This window comes from Populus euphratica, unplaced genomic scaffold, assembly GCF_000495115.2.
Source record: "Populus euphratica unplaced genomic scaffold, PopEup_1.0 scaffold21.1, whole genome shotgun sequence".
In the NCBI taxonomy this organism is placed as follows: domain Eukaryota; kingdom Viridiplantae; phylum Streptophyta; class Magnoliopsida; order Malpighiales; family Salicaceae; genus Populus; species Populus euphratica.
Window position 1 is genome coordinate 317350 of NW_011499887.1, and position 20888 is coordinate 338237.

General features: G+C 31.8%; 1 protein-coding gene across 1 annotated transcript; it reads left to right on the forward strand.

The window, feature by feature from the left end:
* Positions 1–5367: 5367 nt before the first annotated feature.
* On the forward strand, positions 5368–20780 carry LOC105130599 (probable cytosolic oligopeptidase A; the record flags this gene model as incomplete). The annotated part of the gene is made up of 17 exons (XM_011033174.1): positions 5368–5676; positions 5829–5996; positions 6240–6363; positions 7091–7167; positions 9127–9270; positions 9353–9583; positions 9657–9747; positions 13362–13483; positions 14292–14399; positions 14497–14742; positions 15114–15259; positions 15711–15828; positions 16912–17071; positions 17166–17197; positions 17475–17540; positions 18278–18349; positions 20450–20780. Coding segments are annotated over 17 exons (2295 nt in total), but the record flags the coding sequence as incomplete, so codon positions are not given.
* Between the last annotated feature and the right edge of the window lie 108 nt (positions 20781–20888).

A 20888-nucleotide genomic window follows, 5' to 3' on the forward strand; every position in this document is an offset into this window, starting at 1 on the left:
AAAAAAAAAAAAAAAAAAGACTAACAAAACACAAATGACATAAATGCTTAAAATAAAATAAAATATAATCAATGAGTGCACCAACAATTATACCAACCAATGAAAAATATTGGATTCAAATTAAACGACATAAAAAGTTTGTGTTTTCTAGATGAACTACCGCATTAACAAAGTTTTATTTGTTTATTTATTTAATTAATTAAATTAATTTCTAAGGAATCAAATGCATAGTTAACGCCATTGATTAGGCTGAAATTATAGTTTATGAACTGGTTGACTCAGGATGTCCGAGTGATGAATGCAAGACAGCATGAAAATGAAGTGGGATTACAATACCTTGAAACATACAAGTTTTATTTATTTTTTATATTCATTCTCTTTCTTGAAAAGAAAATAAAGGAAAATGTCTGTATATATATTGAAAAAGATTGAAATGGTGATATCATAGTGGAATAACCTCCTTAATTTTTCAAAACTCTCCAAGTAAAAAACATAGTGATAATTATAGAAAAACTCCAATATCATCCAAATTATATTAAACAATGTCTCAAATTACAACTTTCAAATAAGAAAACTATAAGCCTTAATACTAAATACTTAATACTAAATAGAAAAATAAAAACAAAATTTTAGAACACTAGTTTCCTAACAACACTTATCTAATTAAAAAAATAAATTTCATCAAAACTTATAATCAAGATTACAATTAGAAAGAATAAATATTTTCAATACACATAATTTTTCTGATGTTATTATATGAAAGTTTGTAACTAGAAATACTGTTATAAAAGTTTTTATTATTATTTAGTTGGGTCATTTGTAATTTGGTATTTTAATAGATATAAAATATTATTTAATATTAAAAAGTAGATAGTGTATGATGTTCATGTTGACACGCGTGGCTTTGTATGTTCTCTTCAGGTTACATTTACAACATAGTCTAATGGCTAAACACCGACTTTCACAGTGATGTTTTAATTGATAAGATGATACATGTGACAACTGATCTTTAATTTAATAGTAATAACTTTTTTTTCTTTTATTCTCTCACCTTTGATTTTCACGCTGACCTTGTAAATTTCCAAAATAATAATTCAACTTGTTTTTTTTTAAGATTTGATCTATGTTTATTTTATTAATATTTTTTTATTTTAAATAATTAATAGAATTGGATTTTTCTTTAAATTTAATCATTCTTTTTTTTCTTATCTATCAAATATTACCTCATTCTTTTAATTATTATTTGTTAAATTATTTTCTTAATTAATTTTTTTTTAAATTGCATCCCTCAACATTTTATTTTATTTTGTTTTTATCTCAAATTTGATCATTGTTCTTTTAATTACAATTAAATTTTTTTAAATCTTTTTTATTAAAACTTTCCTTTTCAATCTCATCCCTTAGGCATTTTGTTGATTGAGATTTTATTAATTAAAAATTTAATTTCATGATTTTTTCAGGTTTTCTTTCTATGAGATAATTCTGGCCATAGAATCCAAGTTTAAAATGTTAGCCCAAGTTTACTAAGGTCCTTTTCTAGATCTTTTTTCACAATTTTTTTATTATATTGTTAATCTATTTTTTTTATTATATTGTTAAATTAATCGAGTTTATTAAATTCAATAAAGTTAAACACTTGACTCTCGAATTTCTTTTATCTCTTTAAAAACATTATTATTACCTAAGCATTATATTTTTACTTTGAAATTCTTTTTATTAACCCATGTTATAATACAAGCCACCAATATAGTAATATCTATTTACCAAATATCAAAATGTAAAAAGTAAATAAACTAACTAATGTGACAATAAATTAACATCAAAATTGTTTTATGCTTGTTAAGACCAAAGGAGCTAGTTAATTAGTTATTAAAAACTAATAATATCTATTTACCATAAAGACTAAATTGTAAAAAGCCCTGGAACTTTAGCTAAAAAACAAACACTCCTTAAACAATTTTTTTTTTTATTTTCCATCCTAAACAACATTATATTTTTTAAAACTTAATCCTAAAAAAATTAAATTGATGGAAAAACACATGAAAATCCTCTCAATTCCTCTATTTTTCTTAGCAACTCATAATAGAAAAAAAAACATTACTCATCTTCAATTATTATTGATTTAATTTGAATTTTGATGGTAGTTGTTATTAAAAATAATATTAAATTAAAAATAAATCTTAATATTTGATTCCATATTTTGCTATTTTTTTCTATTATGAGAGGGAAGAAAAAAATAAACATGAATTAGACTTGTTTCCATACCTATGTAATGTGGGTTAGACATGGTTGCCAAACCCAGACATCTTATGTCTAGTATGATTGTTGTTGTTAGTATTATTATAATGATTTTTATTATTGTTGTTGTTATTATTATTATTGTTGTTTTCACTATTATTGTTGTTGTTATTGTTAGTATTATTATTGTTGTTGTTGTTTTTATTCTTATTAGTATGATGATGATGACGACTATTATTGTTGTTATTGTTGTTGTTGTTTTTTGGGACATACATGTTTGTCATACCTTAAGTAAACTTGAGTCGGGTATATTTTCCAAACCCAAGTAATGTGAGTCAGTCATAGTTGCCAGATTTAAGCACCTTAAGTCTGACATGATTGTTGTTGATGTTGTTGTTGTCGTTAGAACGATTTTTATTATTGTTGTTGTTGTTGTTGTTGTTGTTGTTGTTATTTCTCGGATCATGCATGTTTGTCAGACCTAAGTATCATGGGTCAGACATGTTGGTAAACCCAACTAAACTTGAGTCAAACATGGTTGTCAAACTCAATCACCTTAGATCTGACATAGTTATTGTTGTTGTTGTTGTTATTATTAATTGGGCTAGACATATTTGTCAAACTCAAGTAAATTTAGATCAGACATTTTTTCCAAACACAAGTAACATGGTTTAGGAATGATTATTAAACTCAACTAAACTTAGGTTAAGCATTGTTGTTGTTGTTATTAGTATGATGATTATTGTTATTGTTATTCTTTTATTATTAATATGACTCAAATATTATGAGTCAAGTATGTTTGCTAGACTTAAATATGATAGGTTAGGCATGCTGCTAGACCTAACTAAACTTGAGTCAGATATGATTACAAGACCCAAGCACCTTAGATCTAGCAAGGTGATCTCATCATCATTATTATTAGTATGTTGTTCTCATAATCATCATTATTATTCTTACTTTCAATATTATTAGTATGATTCTTATTCTTACTCTTATTACTATTACTATTATTATTTTATTATTATTACTTGGGTAAGACATATTTACTCTACCCTAAGTAATCATGGGTCATGCATATTTACCAGACCTAAGTAATGTGGGTCGGGCGTGCTGCATACTCAACTAAACTTGGGTTAGACATGGTTGTTAGATCTAATCACCTTAGATCTGTCATGGTTATTGTTGTTGTTATTATTATCTGGGATAAACATGTTTGTTAGATCCAAGTATCGTAGGTCAAGTATATTCTAGACCCAACTAAACTTAGATAAGTTATTGTTATTATTATTATTGTTGTTGCTGTTGTTCTTAGTGAGCGTTTAGAAACACGATTGTACTGCATTTCCAAAAAAATTAAATTTTGTTGCTAAAAATTATTTTTTTATGTTTTGGATTGTTTTGATATGTGATTTAAAAAGTAATTTTTAAAAAATAGAAAAATTATTTTGATGCATTTCGATACAAAAAGCACTTTGAAAAACAACCGCAACCACACTCTCAAACATGCCCTATTATTGTTATTGTTGCTGCTGCTATTGTTATTGTTAGAATGATTATTATTATTAGTATAATTATTATTGTCGTTGTCGTTGTCATTGTTATTATTTTTCTTTTTCTTCCTTTTCTTATTATTTTTATTAAAATGATGATTACTACTACTACTGCTACTACTTGAGTCTGACATGTTTGTCAGACCCAACTGAACTTGGGTCAGACATGGTTGCTAGACCCAAGCACCCTAGGTTTAACATGATTGTTATTGTTGTTGTTATTATTATTCGAGTGATTATCATTATTATTGTTGTTGTTATTATTGTTATTATTATTATTATTATTATTATTATTGTTATTGTTATTTTTTTAATTATTATTTTTGGTATGATTATTATTATTTTCATTATAATTATTACTTAAGTCAGATATATTTGCCAAACTCAAGTAACGTAAGATTGACGTATTGCTAGATCTAAGTAAACTTGGATTAGATATGTTTATCACACCCTGAATAAACTTGAGTCAGACATGTTTTTTAAGCCCAAATAACATAGATCAAGCATGTTATCAAACCTAACTAAACTTGGATTAAACATGTTGTCAGACCTAAACACCTTGAGTCTGACATGATTGTTGTTATTATTTTTGTTGTTGTTATTATTATTATTATGATTATTATTGTTATTGTTATTCTTCTTTTTCTTATTGTTATTTTTATTATCACCATCATTATCATTGTTATTGTTAATATTTTTTATATCATTATTAATATATTAAAAAATATTATTACTATTGAAGAAAAATTATAAATTTGATTTCAAGGGTAAAATTGTTGTTGTTGTTGTTTTAATTATTATTTTCAATATTATTTATATAATTATTAATAAATTTTTAAAAAATATTATTACCATTGAAAAAATAGTAATAAGGTCTTGTATGATTGCTAGACTTAAGTAAACTTGAGTCATACATATTTAATATTAGTATTATAAATATTATTATTAATATTATAATATTAATAAATTTAACAAAAGATATAAAGATGATTGAAAAAAGCCTCATATTTCTGATTTGACTAGTAAAATTAAAAGTATTGTGAGTCTGATATAATTGTTATATCTAAGGTCATTTGAGTATGATATGATATTAATAAATCTAACTTTTAAATACTATTATTATAATAATTTATATTATTTTGAATAGTCCGCAATAATATAATGATCATCTGTTTTTAGAAGATGTTGTTTTTTCATTGCTGTTTATTGATAATTTTATAAATATTTACATCATAGTATAAACAATCTCACTAGTAAAAACCTAATAGATGATATTTGAAAAAAATCATATTAATCAAGGGTAGAAATCAAAAAATAAATTATTCAAGGAATATTTTTTTTCTAGACTTTTGCAGGATTTTTTTCAATTTGGCGTTTACTAGATGAAAGTAATTGTGAAAATACAAAGGAAAATTAAAAAAAAAAAAAAAAAACTACGAAGGAGAACATATAGAAAAGCCCATGTACTTTTATGGAATTGGAGCTCTCTTTGTAAGCAAATCAACATCAAGCTTTTCCGAGTCATCATGGCTTCCCCTAACCCCCTCTCCCGCTCATTCCACCCCATCCTAGTCCTTAAAGGCTTAAACGCATAAAAAACATCCCTTCTTCCCATTTTGCACCCAAACATTTTCTCAAATCTCGTCCTTGCCCTCTTTGTTTTTCTTCTCTCTCCTTGGGTCTCCAAACCCGTCACAAATCAACACGAATCCTTCTCTCTATCTCTACTTGCTACTCTTCTTCTTCAGTCTCTCCCCCTCCTACAATTTCAATGGCTACTGTCGTTGATGAATTCAATCCTTTATTGCAAGACTTTGAATTTCCTCCATTTGATGTTGTTGAACATAAACATGTTCGACCTGGGATTCGTGCTCTCCTAAAGAACCTTGTATTTTGTTTTTTTTTTTTCCCGTTTTGATTTCTGGGTTTTGTTTTGTGTTAAATATTATGTAGAAATCTTTATTAATTTCAGTTCATGGGTTGATCAAAGTTTGGTACTTTTTGGTCTGTGATGGTTGTTTTTTTACCGTGTTTTTGTAGGAGAGTGATTTGGAGGAATTGGAGAGAACAGTGGAGCCATCATGGCCAAAATTGGTGGAGCCATTGGAGAAGATAACAGATCAGTTGGCTATTGTTTGGGGTATGATCAATCATCTTAAGGCTGTTAAAGACTCACCTGAACTCCGTGCTGCAATTGAAGAAGTTCAGGTAAATTGTTTATTTCTCATAATCTATGCACTTGGACGCACATGTTTGCGTGCTTATGTCCATGAATGCTAATCTATGTTGGGACTTGACTTGGAAAATGGGTGTAATAACTAAACAAAAATGAATTTTCTTGTTAGTTTGATATCAGACCATTGTCTGCTTTAATTTGTTGATTGCCCGTCTTATGAATTTGTGCACTGTATTGCCCTTCTTGTGCTCACAGCTTTGAGCTTTTGTCCACAGCCCGAAAAAGTCAAGTTTGAGCTGAGGTTGGGACAAAGTAAACCGATATATGATGCATTTAAGGCCATCCAAGAATCTCCTCAATGGACATCGCTAAGTGATGCTCAGAAACGTATAGTGGAATGTAAGTATCTTAAACTTCTTTTATCTTCTGAAATAGTATTATTTGCTCTTCCATTTTTCATCCACCTAATTCTGTATTTTTTTCTAGCTGTCTGGATTTTGTCAGTTTGAGACTTTAGTCTAGCAGTTTCATTGGTTTGCTGAATTTATATGATGCAGCTTTAATTATTTGATTATCTTGGTCTTTGGGGGCATGGCAATCAGAGAACGAAAGAAATGAGCATGCGTTAGCTGTTGATATCAACAAATAGAGATGTTCTATACCTCTAAGGCCACAAGATGCAATGTTGTGGCAGCATGTACCTGTAAACTGAATAAATGTACTGGGATTATGCAGATTTCTGAGAATGATTGCATGGATTTGAAACATGGAAGGAGGAAGAAAATAAAATTATACATCATGTTAATTGTTTTTATCTCCACTGACATTGCTCACTTGTGATTTGAATGGACATGGAGAGTGCTTTTAATGGTTGCCTATTTCATGAACTTGTGTTCACATGTTGGCTTCATTGAACTCCAATTACTAGATGTACTTTTCAACAAAATTCAGATTACTATTTATCAACTAGTTAACTCTGTCTTGCACTTGGGGTATTGCTTACCAGATAAATGCTATATCATTTGCAATGTCCTTGCTTCCTATTTAATTGGTTTGACATAATCATTTAAAACTACACCTAAGCTTTCTTACATGCCTGATGGCTTCTGTATTTTTGTGAATACAGCCCAAATAAAGGAAGCGGTTCTTAATGGTGTTGCTCTTGATGATGATAAAAGAGAGCAGTTTAACAAAATTGAACAGGTGCTTTTATATTACCATTTTTCATTTGAAAGAAAGTCTTCTTTGCCTTCTCATTCTAGTTATTTATTTGAGAAGGATGCTTGGTTATTTGTATGTGCTGCCAATAACATTCTTTAGTTAAATGACTAGCCATTTGACTTGCATTCCCTGGTGGGCCATATGTTTTTTTCTCTTACAAAAAACATTGTGTGTGCAGGCTTTTTTGATGCATTTTTGTATATAAAAAATTTCTTAGCATAAACTGAAAAGCTCATGCATACAAGTAATCAAATAAATAGAGAACTATTTATGTTAATAAATGGAAAAAAAAAATATTAATGATAACTAAAAATAAAACTAGAAAAATCAAAAGACTGGTATAGATAAAAATATTTAATCTTATAAGATGGAACATTTACCCAGTTGTGTTTATTGAATTAATTTATTAAAATTAATTTTTTATTCAATCAAATGATATTAAAAATAGATAAACATATAAAATTGATTAAAAAAAAATATTATGTAAGGTTGCATATATTAGAAATATTATTTGAAAATAAATATTTTTTATTTTCAAAAATAAAGTTCTTATATATATATATAAATTATAGATGAATTAGAATAATCTTTTCAAAAATTAAATATGCACAACATCAGCAAAAAACATTCTCTATCCAAAAAATGTTAAATAAGCAAAAAAAATTACAGACGAGGGATATTAATTGAAACATAAATTTAAAAAATATATATCTAAAAAATATATCATTGAGAAAAAGCAAGATAAAAAAAAAAAATAGCCCGGTTGTTGTTGTTTAACTAGTCAAACTCGTGATCTGCATTATGAACTTAATCGGGTTCAATATTTTTAAATTTATATTCAAGCTAAAAAAATATGAAAACGAAAAAAAAAAGCTTAGACTTGCTGGCCTTTGACCTAACATGCCTAGGCCACTGAAATGAAGAGCCCTAGGAGCACTGGCAGGCCATCAAGCCCAGACCTGGGCTTATTTTTATTTTAATTTTCTAAAGGGGTGGATGACCTATTTTTTTGAAAAAAAAAGTAGGTAACATGTTGCCCACCAAGGCAGATGATGTATAATCTACAAGCCTAGATTCCAGCCACCACAGTGGTGGCTGAAAAATCAGGCAATTAGTGTTTTGGCCAAAAAACCCAATTTTCAAGCTGCAAGCCCAGATTCCGGCCTCCACAGTGGTGGCTGAAAAATTAGGCAGCTAGTCTTTTGGCTAAAAAACCTAAATTTTAAGTTATTTCAACCCAAAAACACATCACCAACATCCTTATAACATTCACAAACCATTCTTTCAATTCTAAATACCCAAAAAAGGTCCAAAAACTTGAAATCAAACCAGTATAATTTTGGCTTTCTCAGCTCATATCTATTTTTTCATGCAACATCGAGGCTTTAAACAATCACCATGAAGCCCCTCTTATGTAACTTGTGGACACCAAGAAAATCTATTTTGGTGTTGGTGTTCGGAAATGGAGTGAACAGAGACTTTCTCGCACATCGTCAAAAATCAGAAACCCATCTCTCTCCTTTCTCTTACCAAAGACTGAAAAATAACATAAATGAACTTGTATACCAAAATTGATTTTTAAAATTTAAAGGGACCTAAATTGTATACAGTGTTATTTTTAAAGATCAAGAACCTAAGTGTATTTTTCATGTAATCTTTATCACACCATCCATGTTTGACATCCGTTTCATTTCGGTCCATCTTCTTTCAATTTCACACTTGACTAAGAATTCATACGCAATTGGCCTTCAATTAGAATCAAGTCACACAAAAAAAAAAAAATTTAAGGACCAAAATGAATTATTGAAAAATGCGTAGTGCCATCCACTGTGTTTTGTGTGTGAACAGTGCTGGCTCAACAGTAAACACCTCACGCATTTTAGTCTTTTATCAAATAATTGTCATTAGGTGCAAGTCTTAGTTTTGCATTGCTCATTGCAGGAACTGAAAAGATTATCACAAAAATTTGAGGAAAATGTACTGGATGCCACAAAGAAGTTTGAAAAACTCATAACAGATAAGAAACATATTGAAGGATTGCCAGCTACATCACTTGGTTTGGCTGCGCAGACTGCAGTATCGAAGGTACTACATGTCATTATCCATGCATGTTGGTTTAATTCATCAAGTCTAATCAACTGTTTTCTATTATATATTATCATATCAGGGTCATGCAGACGCAACTGCTGAGAATGGGCCATGGATAATTACATTGGATACCCCAAGTTTTATGTCTGTCATGCAACATGCCAAAAACCGTGGTTTACGTGAAGAAATATACCGTGCTCATGTAACTCGAGCTTCGAGTGGTGATCTGAATAATACAGCAATTATTGATGAAATATTGAAGCTTAGGCTGGAAAAGGCAAAGCTTCTTAATTACAACAACTATGCTGAGGTATGATTCATTATTGTGCTAAAGCTCAAAGGAAAAGCTACCTTTTATATGCTTATTCAGTTATTTATTACAGGTAAGCATGGCAACCAAAATGGCTACTGTTGAGAAAGCAGAAGAGCTATTAGAAGAGCTGCGCATAGCTTCCTGGGATGCTGCTGTTCAAGGTAACATAGTATATTTCTTAGAAATATAGTGGCATAACCGTTTTGCAATACTTTTGAAGTTCAAGTGAAACTTTGCTTGCCAAGATTTTTGGTTATTTACGACTGTTTCTCTTAAAAACTTATATTTATATTTTCTTAGCCAGCTTTTTTATATGAAAAATCTGCATTAACTAAAATGTCAGCACATTGGTTTGGTATGCTGTTGTCTGTTTGTGATATCTGTGGTTGGTCAAACTACAAGGTTATTATATTCTTAAAAAAGTGCAAATTCTAGCATACCTTGCCTTCTTAAACATCTCAAAATTTTCCTTTCATAATGCTGCCTTTCAGCAAATTTTCACTTAGAAAGAAAATATGATGCAGATAGCTTACAGCGTTTTGTTTGGGGCTGTGAACTGTATCTTGATAAACCTTTTTATCTTAGGAAAGTTAGGGAAAATTGAAAAAATGATGGGAGAACACGAAAAAGGGTTTGATCACTTATAGGGGATCAATCTCCAAATTAGTCAAAGGCTTCGTTTTTTTTCATTGCTTGCCTGGAAAAGCCCTATAAGGGTTACATATCCATAGTAGTCATAATCTGTCACCATACCAAATTCCAGGTCTTAAAAGGAAAATTAAACATTAAATAGGCAAATCCTTGTGCTTAATGGACTACCAAAATTAACTCCCAAATTATAAGTGAAAAGCCAATAATTAATTAAAAGATAAATCTAATTTGATATGGGATCACAATATTCCTGATCAGTGACTGCACATTCACTCTCAATGTCTTCTGCTTCTTCCATTGGGGAAATCATCAAGAGCCTGCCCAGCTGCCCTGCTTACAACAATGCCCTTTATACCACTTTCATCACAATTCCAAGACAAACCTTTTACTTTCCACTCTTTAAGTTCCTAATGTGTAAGATGTTTGGTAGAAGGACAGCTGATAGGTGCATGTGGCAAGCTAGTGTTGCTGACAGCTTGCTTACCAACAACTTTGTTTGTGCACCAATGTTCTTCACCAAGCCTTTTTTTTCTTTGATCTAGCAAAAGAAATTGTGGTAGTCATTCTTGGACAACGAGCCTTGACATCACAATAGATGTCAGGGAGGAGGCCTGATATAAATGTGCCAACCAGCTGTCTTTCAATCCAACCCTAAGCTCGATTCTAACATCTCAAATTGACTCTAATATTCCATGACAGTAGTAGTCTGGTGGATCTTAGCGAGCTCTCCATCAATGTTCTAGCTGCTAATTTATAGCAGCTACCTCTACTTTGGAAACCAGTGTGTATGGTGATAATGAAAATAATTTTCAGCTCTAGAAATCCAGCATGTGGGATCATCTCCTTCGATCAAGGGAACTCTACTTTCATCCGCCGTGGACCAGATTCATGCTCTTCCTGATAACCTTTTGCATGCATCTAGATCTGCTCGGTGATTAGTAACAGAAGCAGAGTGGGCCTTCCTAATGTGTTCAATTCTTTTACCTTTTTCCAAGTTAGATTTGATTTGAGACTCTTTTGAGCTTTCTAATGACATCACCGAGGATTGCAATTCCTAGATTTTGTTTATGTTTATGGGTTAATGGCATCCACAGGAAATTTGCTTTGATAGCAACTATAAAACCCTATGGTCTTAACTTAGGGAAGTCTGGGAAACTTGAAAAAAAAATAAAAAATGGGAGAACAAGGAAATGGGTTTGATCACTTTGAGGGGATCGAGGATCGACCTTAAATTAGCAAAAGGATGGGAGAAAATACCATTACTATTCAGAATAATAATTACCTAAACAATAAACTAAAATATTTTCAAAACTAGTAATAAATATTCAAAATCATGTTTTTAACACGAGTTTTGGTTTTTTTTTTATTTGCATCATTCTCCATCAGTTGAGGAAACCTTTGACCTTGAGTTTTGAATTGCCAAAGCATTGTGATTTTCTGGTGGCATCTTTGCCCCAACACAACATCCTTGAAATAGACACTGAGATCTCCTTTGTAGGTCGCATGGTTACTCTCAATTGCATCATTAAAATAAGCATTAATGAACTTCAATGCTCTGCTAGTAAAACTTTTACCTCACCATCCTCAAACTTGGGCTCATCTTGTTCCTTTTTTAGTTCAGCTTCACCAAGTGTAGAACTTAGCTCTTTATGCTCTTTATTAACTTGGTTAGAGGCCAGTTTCTGTTATCTTTTTCTTTCATTGACATTCTCAACCTGGAATCCCTTGTTTTCTTGTTTAACCTTTTCTTTGGGAAGAAACTGTGAATGTTCTTGTCATCAAAAGTTTACTGTTTTGTCTGCTATTTATGCCAATTTGAAGATTCTGGTTGCTAACTTTGCTCTTTTTAACTCTCAGCTTCCCTTTCAACTCTTTGTACTTGCTTTTTAGGACCTTCTGGTTGCTGGTCTTGTTCTTCACATTGTCACACAAGCTGATGCCTTCTCAGCATAGGCATCTCTATGAGTTGTGCTAACTCTCCTGCCTCTCAAACTCTTGCTTCTTGTTGCTGTTTTATTTGAAAGTTCCTCAACTTGGGTTCCCATCTTCAATTCATCAAAATCGGAAACATATCTAGCTTTTAACTAACTACCCTACCGTATAGGGTAGGCTTTCTCATGAGTTGTGCTAACTCTCCTGCCTCTCAAACTCTTGCGTCTTGTTGCTGTTTTATTTGAAAGTTCCTCAACTTGGGTTCCCATCTTCAATTCATCAAAATCGGAAACATATCTAGCTTTTAACTAACTACCCTACCGTATAGTGTAGGCTTTCTCATACAACTCTGAAGATAATTGGATGGTAAGAACTTTTATTTAAGTATGGGTTTCATCTCATGTCAAATACTCAACATTGCTTGTTCCAATCTAAAGAAGTTATGCTTGAGAACATACCACCACATCTTAGCTAATGCATCAAGTTTGATCTTCCCAAACTCACTCTATGGTCATCTTCCATAGTGGTTCAGTGAAAGAAAATTTTTCAATGGAGTGAATTGAATTAATGAAAATCTGGAACTTCAACCTCAACTCTTTTAGTATTATCCCTTGCTATATTTGGCACTGCAAACTTACCCTCTTTTTGCTTGGGTAATTGAGCTGCTTGAAGATTTTCAGTTGTGCAAGCATCTTGATTTAGGTAAGGCTTCCATCAAGTGTAGGATCTACATCTCGTTCAAAATTAGGATCTACATCTCGTTCAAAATCTGGAACTTGAACCTTAACTCTTTTTATAATATCACTTGCTATTTGTTGTGGTTCAATCTTGCCCTCTTCTTTGCATTGGTAATTGGGCTAATTGAAGATTTTCAGGTGCACTAGGTTCTTGATTTTGTGGGAGAATTTTATTAGTGATTATTTCAATGGGTGCTTCCCTAGGACAATTTTTGACAGCTACTCAATGCCTGCACTGCATCAAGACCTCAGTTTACTAGATATTACAGAAATACTTCTATCTTCAAACATCACCTCACAATAAATCAGTTCTGATTGTGTAGCTGTCTTCTTCAGACTCTCACAACTAGATTATTTCCTTGATCTTTGTAGACATGTAAGACTTAAAATCATTCTGATTGTTTCTTTGTCTGCTTCAAACTCTCACAACTAGATGATTTCTGTTATCTTTGTAGATATGGAAGATCTTAAAATTTTCTCCAAAAATCAAGGTGCAATGGAAGCAAATGATTTGACTCACTGGGATACCAGCTTCTGGGCTGAGAGGCTTCGTGAGTCAAAATATGATATCAACGAGGTCAGTAAGCCCTTTCTCTCTCAGCATCTGCACTCTCAGTCTGATTATAATTTAGTGTGTTTTTGATTTGACCATGTCACAGGCTTGGTATGTCAAACTTTGATTTATGTTCTTTCTGTAAGCATTTTCTCTCAAGTTCACCTGGCTCTGAAAAATTTATATGTTCCTCCAATAACAGTTTATTAAAGGTACATATCAAAGGTTGGGTGAGTTAAGTACATTATTGTTATTTAAAAGGTTAATTAGTTTTTATATATATGCTGATTTTTATGCACTTAATCAATGGTTAAAGGTGCGTAAGGAACTGATTTAATTCTTATTGTCCAAGAAAGAAGAGACTGCTATAATAGATAAGAAACCCTATGTAGAGATAATTCTTTCCCTTTTTTTTTCTTTTTTTTTTTTACTGTGAAATACATTCCTTCTGTCTTTAAACTAATTTTTTCCTTTCACTTCATTGAATGTTTGGGTACTGAAGAATGGATGTGCGAGTGTTAATATTGTGCACCTAGTTTTAAATTTCATCCATTGCTGTTGCATGATGCCATTCAACAGACTTTTAGACCACAGCTACATTACTTATAACCTGTTGCATCATGGACAATATGGGCTCTACCATGATGTAGTGCCTACAAGAGCCCTTTACTCTATGATGGCAAGTGCAACAGCATGCATGTGATTAGTGTTCCAGATTATTATTTTCAATGTTCTAATTTCTCACCTTCTAGTGTTTGCTTCATCTACTTGCCTACTTTCTGTAAGATTTATTTCTTTGTCTGGAGATGCTCACTTGGTTTATAATCTGCAGGAAGAACTACGTCCATTTTTCTCATTGCCAAAGGTTATGGATGGCCTTTTCAATCTTGCAAAGACACTTTTTGGAATTGATATTGAACCAGCTGATGGTCTTGCTCCAGTAATATATATCATTCACTTAATTTTACTCTGCTTTTCTGTTTATGGTGGAGCTTATTTATTTTATTCTCTGTCAATAATTATTTGTTGTTTAATAGGTTTGGAATAATGATGTTAAATTCTACCGTGTCAAAGATTCCTTGGGCAATCCAATTGCATACTTCTACTTTGATCCATATTCACGTCCATCTGAGAAACAGGGTGGTGCATGGATGGATGAGGTAGTTTCTCGAAGTTGTGTTTTGTCACGCAGTGGTACGGCTCCAAGGTTGCCTATTGCCCACATGGTGTGCAATCAAACACCGCCTGTTGGGACCAAACCAAGCCTGATGACATTTCGGGAGGTAAGTTAACTTTTGACTTTAGATCAGGGACTCAAGTGTTCTCTCCAGAAACATAAATAAGTTCCCGACACAATAACTCAAAATAGTGGTACAAGGATGCAACAAAACATTTAAATATTTTTTCACATAAATGAAGAACCAAACATGTGTAGCCATTACATACCTGCCTTTCATGGAATGAAGAATGATATATCCTTGGCATTGATTTGCTTGATTGTTATGAAGTTATGTGTCTTTGAAAAGGAAGGTTAGGTATTGTTTTAGAAAGAAAGTCATACCGGGCAATTTACTAATGGGAATGGATATTGCAGTGAGTGGTGTGGTTTTATGTATTGTAACCTAGTTATAATGATCAATGACACTTCTTGCAGGTTGAGACTGTATTCCATGAATTTGGTCATGCCCTCCAGCATATGCTAACCAAGCAGGATGAGGGTCTTGTCGCTGGCATCCGTGGTATAGAGTGGGATGCTGTTGAATTACCCTCCCAGTTCATGGAAAATTGGTGTTATCACAGGTAATGTAATGTGAACCTCGGTGGAGATCGATCTTCCATAACATTCAGCTGTAAAATTCTTTCAAACAGCTCTGAGGAAAGAAAAAGGATTAATTTCTGTGAGTATAAGGTTCTTGATTATAAATACAACTTTTAATAATTTTGGGCATGGCACAGTACCACAAACGCTTAAGCTTCCTGTTTTATTGCATTCTTTCTTATGGATAAATGCTCCTTGGCTACAGTAAACTGGTTTGTTTCTTATAGCTTCTTTCTCCTCACATACATAGCAAGACATTGGAATTGTGGTTTCCAATGACAACTTTTATGATGTAACTTTCATCTATAAATTCATCATTGTTCTACCATGGAAATTTGGATGTATATGAATATTCTTGAAGGACATCATGTATCTAGATAGTATCAATTACAAATTTAAGCAATGTGAATGTATTTACATGTGCTGTTTCAGGGAAACTTTGATGGGCATTGCAAAGCATTATGAAACTGGGGAAAGTCTTCCAGAAGAAGTGTATTTGAAGCTTCTTGCTGCAAGGACTTTCCGAGCAGGCTCCCTTAGTCTTCGTCAGGTAATTAGTTCATAATGGTGCTTTCCCATTGTTTTCCTTTTGTACTTTTTTGGCTTTATGTTATTGTATGTGCTATTTTATTTTGTTTTCTCATTAGCATTCTGTGGATAGTGTATTTCTTACTAGATCTTTCTTTCTATATTAGGTTTCATTTTCTTTTCCCAGTGTAAGTATAGTAGTGATACTCATTTCTTTTACCATTATACCATTATCATGTTTACCACATTAAGGAGGATTTATTTTTACACGTATTCTAAATCCGTGGCAAAACAACTAGTGGGATCCACATGCCTTTTTTTTATATATTTTAAGCAACTTCTTTTCCTCCCCCAGCACCTTTCAAATTCTATAAAAAGCCAAATTCCTCACCTCCACTGTGGTGATCTACCTAATGTTCATTGGTTTCATCAAGGCATAAGGGCAAATCACATTCTCTTTCCTCTCATAATTATCACAATTCTCAGTTGCAGAGATTCTTATGGCTTTGAAACTGCAAATCGAGAACTAGCAGGCTTAAACTTTTCCTGAGCACAAAATCACCTCAGCTGTATCTTCTTTCTACAAAAACTAAGAGAAGCTTGAGAAAAACACTATGGAAGTTAGTCATCTGGTCTTCAAATCTTGAGCATGCCATTATTGAGTTTCTTTTAAAAATTTGAAAAAAGAAAAGAAAAGAGAAGATTGAGATATTTCAACTGGCTTTCTTTATGTTTCTCTCCTTGGTGCCATGGTATCTGTCATAAAACTTGACTTTAGGATTTACTGCCGGACACAGTAAGGGAGAAACACCATGGACTTTTCTTTTTTCTTTTTTCTTGTTTTATGGGCAGAGGAAAGGCTTGATATCAGGACTTCAAGAGAGAGGGTGTCCATTACAATTAAAAAATGTCATGTGGAACCATTTAACATTTTTTTTTTGGTAGGTTTAGAAGATAGGATCATGGAAATAGCTCCCATCACATTATATGTGGTTGCTAATTTCCCACTTTTTCATGAGTGAAGATATTATGTTTAAACACATGCTGTATTTCAAATAGTTTAATTTTTGTGAATGCATATTCACTCACTCCATTTATATTTCAGCTAAGATTTGCAAGTTTAGATTTGGAGTTACACACGAAGTATATACCAGGTGCGTCGGAGTCTATCTATGAAGTTGACCGGAGGGTTTCTAAAAGGACACAAGTGATCCCTCCTTTGCCAGAAGATAGATTCCTCTGCAGTTTCAGTCATATCTTTGCAGGTTTGCTTGACTATAATGTTTATATGAATCTCAGTTTTAACTTCGCTTCATACCTTTTTATAGTGCATTGATTTTTACTTTTTGTGAATACTAGGTGGTTATGCAGCTGGATACTACAGTTACAAGGTACGTGTTGAAATACACACACACAGTACATTGAAAAGGATGTTGCAATGTTAGCTATGCTAATTCTTGTCCAAGTCATTGTTGGTTGAAAAAATTGAATATTTTAAAAGCTTTCTTTTCAAACACGTTCTGGCTTGAGCTTGCACAATTCTCTGTGTATTTTTTTCATGTTTCTGACATAAAAGAATGAGGAAGTTTGACTGCAATGTATATTTTGTTTTTTTTTCTCATTTTGTCACCCTTTGGCATGATATTTAAAGGCAAGTCTCTTTTGCAGTGGGCTGAGGTATTATCTGCAGATGCTTTCTCAGCCTTTGAGGATGCTGGATTGGATAACGACAAGGTATGCTTAAATGGCTGTCCACCCATCCTTTGCAGTCTTGCCACTGATCATTTACTTTCAATTTCTTGTCTTTGATTTATGTGCATTGATTAGAATAGAATTCTTGCAGTCTTTACATGTTTCACCTTGTTGATTATTTATTTGTGCTTTCTCATGGTGTGGTGTAATCTTAATCAAGAGATCAATTGAAGTGTTTGAACCTTCCGTGACGAATCCTGCCTGGAGCTCACTAAGCTAACAAGCTAAATATCTCTATTTAATCTCATTGATTTAGGGGTTAATTATGAATTGTACCTCAAAATCATAATTGATCCTTGTGACAAATATCTATGAGTTTTGTCTTGGAGATCTTGATAAATTGGGTTTGACACTGGAGTTCGGTGTTGAATTTGAGATGGTATCTGTTACAAACCTATCCCGCATCAAATAATCACAAGAATATAAAACTATATAAAAAATTGAGAATGGGCCGCCCACCACAAAGCTTAAGTCTTTTGAATGAAACCTAGACTCAACTATCTAATTTAATAGTATCCCTGACCTCTTTAAGTTTGAAATTGTTTATCTTGTTCTACTTGATATCTAGAATTCAGAAGGAACCTAATGCTGACATGAACAATTTATTTACAAAACTGACTGTCATGAAAAATTGTATCTCCTTGAGTCTTTTTTTTTTCCCTTTCATTTGCATACAATGCAAGTATAGCCTGGAATAATGGAACTCTTTGATGCTACAGGCTGTTAAAGAAACAGGGCACAAGTTCCGGGAAACCATTCTTGCTCTTGGAGGTGGAAAAGCACCACTAGCGGTCAGTAAAAACTATATTTATTGCTACATTTCATTGACTTGTGCCCGCCCCCTCTCTTCACAAGATGTCAATTAGAGAACTTTGTATGGTTTTGCTTTCTTCTTATTTCCTTTCCCTTTGATACAACTTCAATTTTTGGCCTATAGTTGTGCTAGTTTATCCAGTTTAACTATATATCTTTGTTTAAATAAAAATCCAGTTTTTTGGCCTGATTTGTGCATAAAAAAGCATGTTACTATAACTCCAATCAATACCCAAAACTTTTAAAAGCTAATAATTCCAGCAAGTGATTAAATGTATGATTCTTGCCCCTGACACCAAATTCAACATAAAAGAGTTTCAATGGTAAGTTTTCTTTTTTAATGCAAAGTTCCCTTGGAAAGCTTAAAATGAAGAGAACATATAGCCAAGATAGTGACTTAGGAAACTAATACTAACAATTAATGCTTCAATAGAAAAGGAAATAAATAACAATGAGAATACTTGGATAAAGACATAGGATTGGTGTAGGAACAAAAGGAGACCAAAAACTATGAAGATGCCTAGAATAAATTGCATCACGATAAAATTTATTTGGGTGAAGCCTTTGCTCTTTGTGATGTACTCTAGCTTGTATATGGATTCATGTCAGTGTGCTAGCCAATTTCTCATGTACAACAGGAATCTAGAGTAAAAAATAACAACTAGAAAAAAAAAATCTATAAAATACTAAGGCAATGTTTGTTTCCTGAAAAATAGTTTTCGGGAAACTACTTTTCAAATTTTCCTGTGTTTGTTTGTCATTAAAAAAGTTGGTTAACAGAAAATACTTTCCGGTTAACAAAAAACACTTTCCAGTCAACGGAAAACACTTTTTGGTCAACGAAAAACATTTTCTGATTAACGAAAAATATTTTTCAGTCAAAGAAAAATTTGGCTTGGTTTTTAGGAAAGTGTTTTCCTGAAAAATTTGGAAGGAAAACACTTTCTGAAAGTTGTGAAAAATTTAGAAATGTCATTATTTGCTGATTATATCAAATTTGATCTTCAAACTTTTGATTGCTATATATATTTTGTTTTGAATATTTATTTTTCAATTTTATTTTTTAAAATTTAATTTTTATATTAACTTTGGTCCTCATTTTTATAATTGTTATTTGCTTTTCTCCTATTATTTTTTTATTGAAATTTTTTATCTATCAAATTTGGTCCTCATATTTTTGATTGTTACTTATTTTATTTGAAATATTTTATGAAATGTTAATTATTATTATTTTAATTTCTTTATCTTTTTTTTTAGATTTGATCTTTATTATTTTGATTATTATTTATTTATTTGAGATAATTTATGAAATTATTTTTTTTCAATTTCATTATTATTCAACTTTTTAATTTGTAAGATTTGTTCCTCTTTATTTTAATAAACTTGAGAAAAATAAAACATTAATAAATTATTTTCCAGTTTATTTTCCATAATATAACTAAACACTGGAAAGTGTTTTCCAGTTCATTTTTCATAACACTACCAAACATCGGAAAATAATTTACTTTTTAGGAATTCACTTTTTCCGGAATTTACTTTTCAAGAATTTATTTTTTTTGGAATTTTTTTTTTAAAATAACTTTTCTGCAAACAAGCGGAGCCTAAAAGAATTTGCAAGTTGCTTCAGTAGCCATAGTTCTGCTGTTTTTTTTTTTATTCAGTAACTTTTTACTTCCTAAATTGTCAATTTCACCTGGTTTCCTTGTAGATCATAGAAAAACATTTAGATGAAACCATTCATGTTGCTTTAAATCACCTGCAATTGTTTTTCTTAAAAATCTAGAATCAAACTTAAAGAGAGCTGGTAAAACCCTTGATAATAATAATAACCTAAATTTGATAGAGGAACAACTTTGGACTTTTTTTAGTTTGACATCATTGAATTGTAAAGCCATGCGTCAAGCTGAAGAGATCATAGTTGAATCCTATGTGGTGGTTTGCTCTGAGATCTCCATTTTTCTTGGTGTATATATAGATTATTATTTTTCCTTACATTTATTATGCATCATTATTCGCTTCAGGAACGTAGTTTTCCTAGCTTTATGAATCTGACATTCCATGTTTTGATTTGTGTCCAGGTTTTTGTGGAGTTCCGAGGGCGTGAACCTTCTCCCGAGGCACTGCTCAGGCACAATGGCTTGTTATCAGCGACAGCTTGAGTATTGTAGCATTTTCATATTTGTTGGTAACCATGATGCTTGTTTAGTAGGCCACCTTTGAATTATCACAGATACATTGCTTTTCTTTCTTTTAATCGAGTGATAAAACTATTTCTAGTTCCTGAGGACTGAGGAATATTTCTATAATCGGTGTCCAAGCGCCGTTTATTTCGTCTAACAGACTATTATTGCCCATTAAACTTGGAAAATGATTTGATTCAAGCAATAATAATAATTCTTCATCCGAACTCCACTTAGGTGGTTCTTGTAGCGTTTATTGTTGGCTGCTTTCCTTTGCCATTTTCTTTTCTTGTAATGGCTTTTGCTAATGGAACGGAGCCCGGCAGCTTCTATATAA